The 12,556-nt window shown below is 38.2% G+C and overlaps 1 protein-coding gene across 1 annotated transcript; it reads right to left on the bottom strand.

Annotated features, from left to right (window-relative positions):
- Positions 1–2,724: 2,724 nt before the first annotated feature.
- Positions 2,725–11,334, bottom strand: zdhhc21 (zinc finger DHHC-type palmitoyltransferase 21). Its single transcript, XM_069672288.1, has 8 exons — positions 11,276–11,334; positions 10,444–10,620; positions 10,256–10,354; positions 10,002–10,113; positions 8,285–8,423; positions 7,898–8,014; positions 7,299–7,342; positions 2,725–5,905 (listed from the first exon to the last, which is right to left on the bottom strand). The coding sequence occupies exons 2-8, from the start codon at positions 10,595–10,597 to the stop codon at positions 5,773–5,775; spliced, it is 798 nt and encodes a 265-aa protein (XP_069528389.1). The 5' UTR covers positions 10,598–10,620; positions 11,276–11,334; the 3' UTR covers positions 2,725–5,772.
- Positions 11,335–12,556: the final 1,222 nt, after the last annotated feature.

Below are 12,556 nucleotides of genomic sequence, written 5' to 3'. Positions count from 1 at the left end.
CCTTATTTAAAATTTTTGATTAAGGTAGGCACAGATTAATCTTTAAAACTCTGTATTGTCTGCTAGATGGTGAAAGCTCATACTCAGAGTAAAAGATGCTTAATATAATGTATCACATTACAATACATTTTAACATTCCCTTTGTACACAAAGAGTGTGTATGAATTTCTCTCATAGGAGTTTCACAAGTGTAATGTGTTTTCTGATAGCATGTCTAGGGAGATCATCCTCTGCATTGAATTTTAATAATGTAAAAAGAAAATAAAAGTTATATTTGAATAAAAAGTTAATTATGCAGTAGTATTATCTCTCCACATACAGCATACAGCAGTGGAGTCTGTGAGAGCCTTAAGGAGAAAGGAAAACGCTCAGGGCCGAGCTCACGCCTGCGCCGCGTGCACCTTATTGATTTTGAGGGTAAAATCGATACATTTCATCGTCTTGATTGGATTAACTGTTTCAGTTTCAAGTTCAACTTTTAATTGGATTTCTACTTTCTACAATGAGAGCATATTTGGAAAATCAATAGGCCAATCAATACCTCCGTGTTTAGGAAGTTCAGCTGTGGAGCTGAGAAAGGAGGAACTTGGCAGACACCTGCCACTGGATACCCACTCAGATGACTCGCTGAGGTCTGAAAAATCTAATTATATGTTTATTAACAGTGAAGAAACACTATAATACTTACGATTTTAAAGTGGAGACAGAGTCAGTGAGAAATAGGATTTTGGATGTGCCATTTTATTTATAAAGGAAACAGAAATATAAATCACACTGACAAACTGAATTTAAAATATGTTGTATCTATTCTGAAGCACTACATTAAAAAAAAGCTAGCAAAGCACAACTGATATAAGGGTTGGCACCAATTACTAGGCCATATATGATATACGGCCCATATGGATAGAAATCTGAAAAATGACCATTCTACTCATAATTAGTAATCGGATAATAAATTCCATCTTCCATCTCTTAGACTTAATCCTTGTCTCGGCTTGGCAAAAAGGCAGCAGAACACGCCAAGCCACTAACTCCAATCCGAGACAGGTAAACAGCCTTGTATGGGAGAGATAACTGTTCCAAGCATAGTTTATGTTTATCAAGCATGTGGCTAATTATTTCTTTTGTTCAGCCAGATGTCATAGACTGTAAAAGTAGCAGGTGGCCACTTATTTAATTAGTGCAGTTGACCAACCATTACCAGAGATTAAGAGCACATTTAACCCAGGCTGCTGCAGACTGCTATTATCTACAATGGACCTCTTTACTGTGCTGAAGCCCAAACAGATGAGGCTCATTAAAGCGTACTACTGTTTTTATTTATTTATCTTGTTAAGAAAATGGTTTGGATGTCAGTTTTAAATACAACAACTTAAGTTGATTTTTCCCCCCATGAACATAATTCCTATTTATCTTTATTAATTTCTTTTCTTACTCTAAACAAAATTATGAAGTGCCTCCTTCAAGCGTAATAAAAAGTGAGATGTGATAAAGACATTAGGTTATTGAGGCCAGGTTTAGGGGTGTCAAAACCAAGACAGTAATGGTGTGTGTGTGTGTGTGTGTGTCTGTGTGTGTGTGTGTGTGTGTGTTAAAAACATGTAACCATTTCAGACAAGACACATTGCTAGTTTTCACGGATCATGCACACATTAGACACGCCTCACTGACACTAAACATCCAGGACAATGACCATTTGACTCGAGACGACTGAACTGCTGCTTGTGCTCTTATTGTGAAACATAAACAGAAAGAAACAAGCAGCTGTTAAACCATTTAGGTAGTCTGACTTTGATGCTACCGAGTGTGGATTTACTACAAAATTACAGTAAAGATAATTGTCTTTTTGTATAAAGTAGATGTAAAACTGTCCGCAGTAGAAAACAAGTCTATTGTGTTGTTAAATGAGCCGAGTCCATCCAGATGACACTAGTTTGAGGTGAACATTAAAAGAGCCAATACTGTAGCTAGGTTTTTTTCTGTACTTTACATGTCATTATAATCAATCTTGTCATGTTTGAGGCAGTCTTTGGTTAATTTGGATGGTTGGCGATGTTCCAAATGGTGTTAGCTTAAATAGCTAACTTTGTAAGCATTAGCTCTTCAGCTAAAATGCTTTGGCTAATGTTACAGAAATGTGTACAGTGATGCTACAGCTGTATCCAGTGCTGTATGTTGATAAATATCGTAACTGCGCTCTTAAGTCTAGTTGTACGATAATTTCAGCTAGGTAGGCTTGCTAGCTGAAAAGGCTATAACTCAGCGTGTTCAAACAACAATACTTTCAGTTAGTTAAGCTAGCTAGCCACACATTCCTCTCAATTGCACTCATACAGCTTCAGGACAAGCTTAAGATTTCATTTTAAACTCCATTATTATTGTTTAACAGTTTGACTTTTACCTTGGACTATGTTTTTTCATTATTTTCTTAAGAGAGGTATGTTGGTGAAAACAGAGTTAGAGCTAGGCTACTGCTCCTTCCTAGCTAGACTCTAGCTAGCCAAGTTCTCAATGTAATAAATGTCATTTCCTAGAATACCATATTACCCTAGTCCTTTACTTTGAACTGTTGTAACAAGTGAATTTCCCCCAATGAGGGATCAATAAAGTCTATCTTAACTGATATTAATTTCCCCCCTCATTACCATTACAAGAATACAAAATGTATGTTGCTAAAAACAAAGTTGGAAAAAGAAGAAAAAATCATGCTCAAACATATCCAGAATATAATTTATTAGAGTATGAATACCTATATGATATTTTCTTTACCACCATTAATACAGTTCAATTACTTGGCAATTTTTCGTAGGCTTTCTACACAAAGAAATGGGTAAGATATTTATGGTATAGTGATTTAATTTACAAAACGTAACTGTTTCAGTGTTTGAGGGCTGATTTAAACAAATTAAAGCTTGAAAACACATTCAAAAAAACAGAAAATGAACAATGTGAACAAAACTGCACAGATCTTATGTAAGAGCCCTGGGGGACGCCACATAACTACCAATTGGGAATGTAAGCAATCACACATCTCTGAAATGCTCACACCTTCAGTCTCCTGCAGCTTTGATTCAAAACAAACTCTTAACTTTCTGTTATACGGTTCCAAACATTGTGTTGAGCCTGACATGTTTGTTGAGATAAATTGTAAACTATACACAGCAGCTACAGTAGCGTTAACCAAAACTCACGCAACCTGTTTATATACTTAACAATATGTATCAGATTTTCACTACTCTTGTAATTAGAATGGCTTTTCTGATTTACAATGGTTATTGCTTTCAAAACTTGTTTGTAAAAAAGAAACAGTGAATGTTACCCATCAGCCCCCCCTTCTTTAATACCAATCACACAATTTCCCCACCGATAATTCCACCACAAAATATTAGAATAATTCACACAAACATCCAAGAACCTGAATCTGAGATATAAAAACCACTGAGCAAAGGTTTCAACACACACTCATGCAACTACAAACAATCTGATTAAACATGAATAAAACAAATAATTCACACAAAATAAAGTTAAGATGTTCTCTCAAGAGTACATTGATGCAGTGAAACAGACAGTGTGCTAATGTGAAAATCAGTGCATAATATTGAACCGCTACCTTCAAAAACTTGGTGAAACATGCATTTACTGAATGCCTGCTGACTATTGCAACAATTCCCCAGGTCTTTGGCTTGTATGGAGACCAACATAACGATGACGCACCGTGAGAGTAAAAAGAAGACCTAGAAAGGCACTTAAAACTACTTGGATATTGTAATATTTCCACACATGGCAAGCTTGGTTTACATAAAGGTGTAGCGTGTATGAGATTGCCAAGTATTATAGACAAGGACAACCACGTTATGCTAGTATTATTATGCACTGAATCATCTCTTCATTAAGTATCCTGTTAAAGAATTCAATACCACCGGATTATAGCCAAAACGACCATAAATAAATTAGCAGTGTCGTGACTAGCTGAGTCACCACACGTAGGCTAATCTGCTCGCATTTATAAAGCCATTTGTTCAGACACATTTAAGACCTAACTATAACAGTTGCAGCACTAAAATTGTAGGTATAAATCAAGAAATTATATTGTCAGGAGCATTAAAATGTTTAAAATTATTTGTGCCTACGCATAAGTGCTATGGTTGACAGAGCAGACATAAGCTAAACAGACTAATTTAAAAGACTAACATTTCGGGAAATAGGCAACAGCCAGTTAGCATAGCTTAGCATTAAAGTAATCATCTTGAAGATTTTCATTTAAATAAATGTCTGTTAAGTCACTATCTATCGTCGAATAAGGAAAAACAATAGTGACTGAGCCTATGGCCAACGGATGAAAACCTTTGCAGTATATAGAAGAGTTATGGACTGGGTGTCTGTGGCGACATTCGCGGAAAAAATCACAAGCGGCGCCCAGTTTGTGATGCATTTTCAATCACTGGTCTATCCGGGGAGTGTAGGCGGAGCTAAGCGGCTGCTTTTCCGGTCTCTGTAAGTGTTGCGAGTAAACAGTAATGTACAACGACTGAACAAACAAAGAAAAGATCGATGACTACAGATACAACTTCAAAACGAAGTGAAAATCCAAAGAAAAATAACAAATTTGACACTCAGATGAAGGCAAACAGTCTAAAAAGGAAAGCGACCGTCGGCGTGGAAAAATCAAGAGTTACAACTGTTACAACCGTAGCCAACTGTGGACGTCTGGATATGTAGGAAGTGTGCTCCTGCAATTACCGTTTATCGCCATAGGTGCCGCCAAAGAGACACATTTAGCATACAGACATGAGAATGGAAAACTGAGAGCGAATTTCCCAAAATGTCAAACTACATCTACTATCAGTAAAACGATCCTATCCTTTGAGGATAGTATGTGACGCTTGAACCCCTTTATTAAGGATTCCACAAAACAGAAATCATTGTGATAATACAGCAGCTTCGACTATGACGTATGTACAGCCTTAGATCGATAGTATAAAATTGTTTTTAATGTTTGATTTGGAAGTGTTATCTGCCTGCTTGCTATTACAAATCTTCACATCCGGCATAAAAGTTTCCCCAATCAGCATTTTTCAAGTTAGGAACTTTGTTCTGTAGCCATGCTTCGTTAAACTTTCATAGAAACATGGCTCATAGAATAACGCAAAAAAAAACATTCATGAATCATCAATTAATAAACAAGTAAAGGAATGCAGTTGACAGCACATCCCTTCACTATTCACAAACTGGAATATCACCCACTAGAAAACATAAAGTGAAAACACAAGTCGTGCATGACAAATAAAAAAAGACAGTTGAAAGAAACAAGGCACGAACTTTATACAAAAAAAATAGCCTGTCTAAAAGACACACTGGAGTTTCCCTTGTTCTGTCTGTAGTTGATTAAAGGTCAGTAGTAAAGGCTCTTAGTAACCTGAGAGGGGGGTCCCTTTTGCCAGCTTCTTTTAGGTGAAGACGTCCATCCTTCCGAGGCAATAAGCCATTAAAAGTGGTTACCGAACGCTGAAAGTGGCAGTCACAGTGAGTAAAAAAGCAACATTTTCCCATCACATCCTCAGGAGTTCTTCTACCCTGTGTCCTGCCAGTCTGGGTCTTGTAGAGAAAGGCAAAAAAAAAGCTTAGAGTATCCACTGACAAACTGCTGCCAAGCTCCCAGAGCAAACAAGAGGACGGTGAAGGCGAGCAGATGGATTCTTAAGTGTGTGTACAGTGTTTGACATGGCAGCTCCTACCATCTGTGCAGGTAGGAGGTACGATAGTGGTGCCGACCTACACGTGGGTGCGGAAGTGGTGGTTGGCTTGGAGCGGCTGCCTGCTTCGGAGCGGGATGAGCCACAGGATTTTCCAGCGAGTGCCGCAAACTTCAGCTAGTGCCCACTGCCAGGATCGCTTTGAGCCAAATCTGAAAATAGAAAAGAAAAAACCTTTTATGTGACCATTTCAAAGAAGTAGTTCCACATTTTTGGAAACAAGCTTTTTTGCAGAACTTAAAAAAATGGTACATTGCTCATATCTTTGTTCAATATGAATATTAACTCAAGCCAGCAGCCAGTTAGCCTAGCTTAGCTTAAAGACTGGATACAGAGGTAAACAGCTAGCCAAACTTTCTCCGGAGATCACAAAATCCACCTTCCAGCACCTCTGAAGCTTATTTCTTAACATATTATACCTCAGTGTTTAATCTTGTGCATGTTTAACATATTATATTCTCGTTTGGAATCTCTGTTGTTTCCCTGACAACCTCATGATGAAAAAAAACCTGCACGTAACCCCCATAAAACAATTGTTTGTATGGATCAAACAAACAAGATACAACATTTAATGACTGAGATTTAGAGGCGCACTGTTACCTCTGAACAGAGCTAGGCTAACACTTCCCACCTTTTCCAGTCTTTTTGTTATGCTAAGCTAAGCTAATTGGCTGGTGGCTGAAGCCTTGCAGTGAATGGACATACATGAGATTGGTATCAATCTTTATAGCTAACTAAAATGAATGCATTTATTTCCAAATATATAGGGCTATTTCTTTAAAATGACCTCAATCTCGGATCGGCTACAGTGTGAAGACGATATGTCGGGCGTGTCTGGTTTAGCCAGCGGTTAGCGATAAAAGACTTTCAGTCAAGACTTCCTTCCGCGTGCTGCATTGTTTACAGAAAAATAACCTGTTTTTCTTGTTATTTACTTTAATTAACGGGTCTTGCCTTTGTCAAAATTACAACATCAAATGAAGCTTTGTCAGGTCTGTCCTCAAGAGGTCGTTCGTTGAACGGAGGTCAGATCAATCATTTCCGATGCATTCAAGGAAGTTGGGAAATCTAAACGCTGAACGGCTTCATGACACACTGTCAAGCAAATTTGTCTCAAGTTGAATTTTTGATCTAGAACTGATTGTTAGCTGTTAGCATGCAGATGTCTAGTTATGGAGATTAATAAGAAGCTAAATCAGATGAAGCTGATGGGAGCCGGGATGTCATTACAGCGATTACGTTCTGCCTGCTTTTGCTCTGCACACAAACTGTTTTTCCTGCATACGCCGCAGCCTGCTGATAAGTGACTGATCAATACTACTCGGACTACAAGCGTACTACAAACATAGACCAGAACATTTGCCATCCTTAAAATCCACGTCCCTGCCCACAGACTCTACATTTCTATGTAGAATCTGTCAGTAGAGATTAAAATGACCTCAACCTGCAGCAAAAAGCAAATATTTCCCATGATGCCAACCCATTTGTTTAATACAGCTGCAAACTATTGCTGAAATTAAGACACAGGGAGTTAATCAGACTTACAATTCATTTGAAAACTGAGCCATTTTCTCAATGGTTGTAGTGTCCTGTAAGGGGGGAAAAGAATGTAAAGTTAGTCAATCATTTAAAAAAATATGCTCCAACATGATGATTTAAGACCTGGATTAAAGTGTCACATGATCAGCAAAAACATCAGCATCATCATTTTCTGTTTCCTCTTTTTGCTCCTTAATAAAGCCCCATCTCGAACCATTTTCCCTCTGAATAACAGCTTCTAGTTTCCCAACAGATGATGGAGGCTAAGTTTAGACGTTTCAAACATTTCATCAAATTCCTGATGAAAGCTTGCAAATTCCTCTGTCTGGCTTGCAAACACTGGCATGCTCACTCATACACACAACCTGACCCACGACTTTCTCTCTTGTTTCTTTTCTACTGATCATCACATTACTGACATTGATTGTTTTATTTTTGTGTGCTATGTTCTGTTTAAAGCTTTGTGAACGGCTGTTTTGTTTGCTAGAATGTTCCTGAAAAGACAGAGCTTGACAGAGAGTACATCACACTGATTTTTACCTATCCTACAAAGTGGCAGTAAACATCATTTGAAACTATATTATTCATTACCAATCATTACTCACAGAGAGAATTCCTGTCAATTGGGTGTAAAATAAGCTAGTCATTCCTCCAAACATGACCAAACCCATGAGCGCTGAGACCCGCAGCAGAGCCAGTTCATGGTGTGTTGTAAACTTCTCCTGCAAGAAGAAAAACAATTATATTATAGTTGGTGTAATATTCATTTTGTGATGACTTTTTCAGAGTATTGTTTTACCCTTATATTTTACCAGTGTTGCAGCTGACTTTTACAGCGTGTTATAAAGCATTTAGTTCACATATTGTGCACTCAAACTGTTTTAAATCACACATTAAAGCTTATTCATGTCTGAAATATATTCTGGAAGATCAAAAATCCTTTCCCTCTATCAGCCGAGGTTATCATTTATTCATATTCCTGTACAATGTACCTGATCTAGTCCTGTCAGTGGCTGGAAGTAATAGTACTGGCAGAAGTCCAGCACCAGGGTGAACAAACTGAGGACCTGAGCGTAGAAACAGAGCTGCAGGAAGAGCCAGTGGTTATCTTCTCCCACACAGTTATTGATCCTGGAAGGAAGAACACAGGGTTTCAGGTGTTATCTTGCTATCATTTTTATGACACAAGTGAACTGATGTGACCTGAAAGGAGTTGCATTGACAATGTGTTTTTTCATTTTGTAATTTTTTATGACAAGAATTGTTCCCAGAAATACATTTGCAGTTAATTATTTAAAAAATCCTTCTTGACTTTGTAGAGATAATAAATTATATGTGGCCAGGATATTTTTGGGCCCCATGAAAAGATCACATCGGGCACCACCAGCACTACCAAAGCTAACCCTGCACAATTGCTATAACCACATCTCCATAACCTAAATGACCCATTAAAACCTTTGTGTTATGCCTCTAAAAAATGGGGAATAATAATAATCTCAAGAGTTACATCGACTGTAGTCAATTGTATTTTTGAAAACACCCAACATTTTACACATCAGCGTATGTACAGGAAAGTAGAGAGAAGTAGGCCGATAGACTCTATTTCAAAGAGGTTTTACATTAGAATAGATTAGATTTTATTGTTTTAATTAGTTCTTATGTGGTCCCGCATAAAGCCTAACATACAATAAACAGGCTAGGATATTTAGTGTTTTTAGACTGTAAAAGTAAAAAAAGAACAATTGGTTATTTTAAAGGTATAATATATATAAGTAGGATTTTCCTTCTACAAATATAATATAATATAAACATCAGCATTTATGGGCCTCTATACATGTGTGTTGGTGAGTGTGTGTGCAGACCCTTGTGAGACCCTTCTCCCTGCATCTATTCTGTTGTTTTGCTTTGCACGGGACGTTTTCAGGAGGGGCGCTGTTGTGGTTCCCTGAGCCAATCACGGCGTATAGGTGAGTGTGGGAGTGGTTCAAATTAGCAACTGGGCCCCATTCAGACCGGCGCACATGGTGAAAGAGCGATGCAGAGTTGGCCTTCTTTCTGTTGGACAGGTAGGTGTCTCAAACAGGGTAGGACAAGCTAATCGGTGGTTAGCATGCTAGCACAAAGGTAACTGGAGGTTAGCATGCTAGCTCAACGGTAACCGGCGGTAAGCATGCTTGCGCAAAGGTAACCATGATGCTGTCGGTGTTAGCTCAGCGGGGTGGGCGTGTTCTCACACGAGAGAGTGAGCTTCTGGTGACGAAGAGCCCAGGAGGAGGGGCCCAGTTTGAATGTGGTGATAACAAAATGCAAGGAAAAATCCTACTTATTATACCTTTAATGCTCAGTTAGAAGCTAGTGCAATGTAAGAACAGAGGGTGTCCTACCGTTACTTTTATTTTTTGCCAAAATCAAGAAAAGACAAAGAAACTGTTCTTTTCATGAGTACACTGGGAAGAAAGTATTCTCTTATGTCTTTAGGTTAATAATTTAAAATGGGGAAAAAAAACAATTGTTCTAAAATTTGTAGGGGCCCCTGTCAGTCCTGGGCCCTTAGAAACATCCTAACTTTTCTCCCCCATATGTACATACATGCACCCCATCAGCAGATGTTAAGAACGTGAGTGTGAATTTTGCAGTTTTTCATTAATAAAACACATAATATGTGTCTAATATGTAAGGCAAGACCTCACTGACTGTGTGCATCCTTACCAAGGACAGTGGTGGTCCATTCTGCGTACACAATGGCCACAGCGACTGCAGTGGTGGGACCTTTTGGGCCTCATTAGGTTGCACTTATTGCACAACTCCCAGTGCTCTCGCTCTGTGACATAAAAACAATAACATGTTGATTATTATGGGTTAATACATGCCCAATCTGACAAGCTGGAGCAACAATACATGACACAGTATAGCTTGAGAAGAAGTAGTAAAGAGAAGTGAGTTGGTCTCTTCTTTAATCATACCAGAGTGAGGTATTTTGGGGTCCACAGGAAGACGACCAGGATCTGCTGTGGAAGCTCTGAACAGGGCTGATATGCAGAGTGCTGATGCTATGTAATAGCCTAAAGGAATACAAAAGGTTGACTAGCCAGAAATTCAAATGACTTATTTGCATTGGTCCCACAACAATTGAGAAAGCAAGGATACTCACAAACAACTATGGCCCATGGGATGTGTCCCTCATTGTAGTGTGGAAGTAGAACAAGTTTAGGAATGAAGAAGGTGTTGTAGAGCCAGATCCCAAACACCATGCTGATACACAGCCAGCCCATGGGGTCCACCACAAAGTGCAGTCGAAGCTTCATGGCTGCTGGGACTCCAGGGAAACCTGCAGTGAACCGAGCACACAGATACAGATGCAGATCTCCCATCTGATGTTTGGAAATAGCTCTCCAGATAAAAGACAGGAACTCGAGGACTAAATTTAGCATGTGCTTGATCCTCTGATCTCACACAATGCTTAATGCACTTGACATACATGTTTGCTGTGGTTGTTATATAATTTATTTGCATAAACCTATGTTAACATCACCATCAGTATAATTAAGATACATTTATCTGATATGTACTGAGGAGAGTGTATTAGGTCATTTATTCTGAATAATGCTCATGAGAAGAGACCTAATTAAAGGCCTATTACTGTGTTATAAAGCAGGTGTCTGCAAACAAGCTCAACCTTAACAACAATACACTGATGTTTTAGCATTACCTGCTCATCTAACACAGTCTAAATCAGCATAAACAGCCCACGCAACCCTGTTAATCTGCACTGATAACCTTGTTAATGCTAAACCTCGCCTGCTCTATCATTCATACTACTGGTAACACTGACAGCCGCGAAGGGCTTGGCTCTACAGCCTTACTGTTAGCTAACATCAGCGGGCTAATGATATCTGATTCACTAGCGTTCATATAAACTGTACATAATTCAACGTGTTTAGTGTAAGTCATGATTTCCTACATTAAATTTAAAAGATACATACTTTTTTATAGCTGTCCTATTCAGCGAACGTATCGGTGGAGCCACTTCCTCATCCGAGCCTCTGTGGGCTGGACAAGAGCAGTGCTGCCACCTGCAATAAAAAAATACACTTCCGGTTAATTAATGTCTAAGAAATAAAAGACTTCTTCATAAGAAAATTTTTAATGAGACAAAAAAAACCAAATAGATCTCTAAAAGGGCCTATTTGGCACACTTAAGTTTCGTTTGGTTATTTAGATTGAATGCCTTTTTTATTTTAATGTAATACACATAAAGGGAAAGAAAGTACATACATAAAAATAAACATAACTTATAATTTAGCTGGCAGAAAAATAATAATAATAAAAATAACAATTTCTCAAAGGTAAAAAAATTGCCTTTTCTTTGTTTGTTTCCCCCCTCTATTATAGGAAACATATTTCCTATTGATTATGAAACAGGTATTATCAGTACACATAGTTCAATCATCCATTAACCCAGGGGCGTATTCAGGCTGTTTGAGGGGCGGAGGTAAAACAAAACAAAAAAAGGGCACCAGCTGTATGCCATGGGACACCAGTGCGCAGAAAGTTGTGATGCTCAACAACAACAGGGGCATTTTCAACTATAAGCATCCCATAAGGGCACATTGTCTCACACGTAGTAGGTGCGCAAGCCAACTTATAGTCCAACATTTATCATTTATCCAATTAAAGGGCACCCAATCAAATTTTATCCATTGATAGGGCACCTGAAAGGGCACTTCATCGTATCATTTTTATCTACTACAGGGGCATCCATAAGGGGCGATTGTCCCCCTTGCCCCCCTCCTGAGTGCTCCACTGCATTCACCTATCATCTACCTGTCATCATCTATGAGACTTGGTGAAATAATGTTTAAATACACTTACATCTTCTGAAGACTTCAATTTAAGCATTGTTTTAGATGTCTCAATTCTTTAGAGAAGAAATTGAACTCTTTATAAGCAAATTAATGCTGGGACCCACCTGCGTTACCAAAGGCTAACTTATATTCATGAATGAGTTAAAAAACTTCACAAAAACACTGAAATGTATCAAAAATAAACAAGACTTGGAGATTTATAAATATTTAGATTGATTTCTGATTAGACCTCTGTATTTTTATTTGACGTTTTATTAATTCATTCATTCTGTAATTTTATTTATTTTTATGCCTTTGTTTTGTTCTACTAAGTCATGCTTAGTCTGTTACTGTGTGTTATATGCCAATAAATATATTGTATTGGCCAGACTTTGTTTATGAATACAAATATGGGGGGGA

The sequence above is a fragment of the Semicossyphus pulcher genome, unplaced genomic scaffold (genome assembly GCF_022749685.1).
Source record: "Semicossyphus pulcher isolate SPU_LCO1_2020_fin unplaced genomic scaffold, fSemPul1.0.p SCAF_21, whole genome shotgun sequence".
Taxonomy (NCBI): domain Eukaryota; kingdom Metazoa; phylum Chordata; class Actinopteri; order Labriformes; family Labridae; genus Semicossyphus; species Semicossyphus pulcher.
Note: the sequence above shows the minus strand (reverse complement) of the source record. Positions and strands in the feature narration are given on the sequence as shown.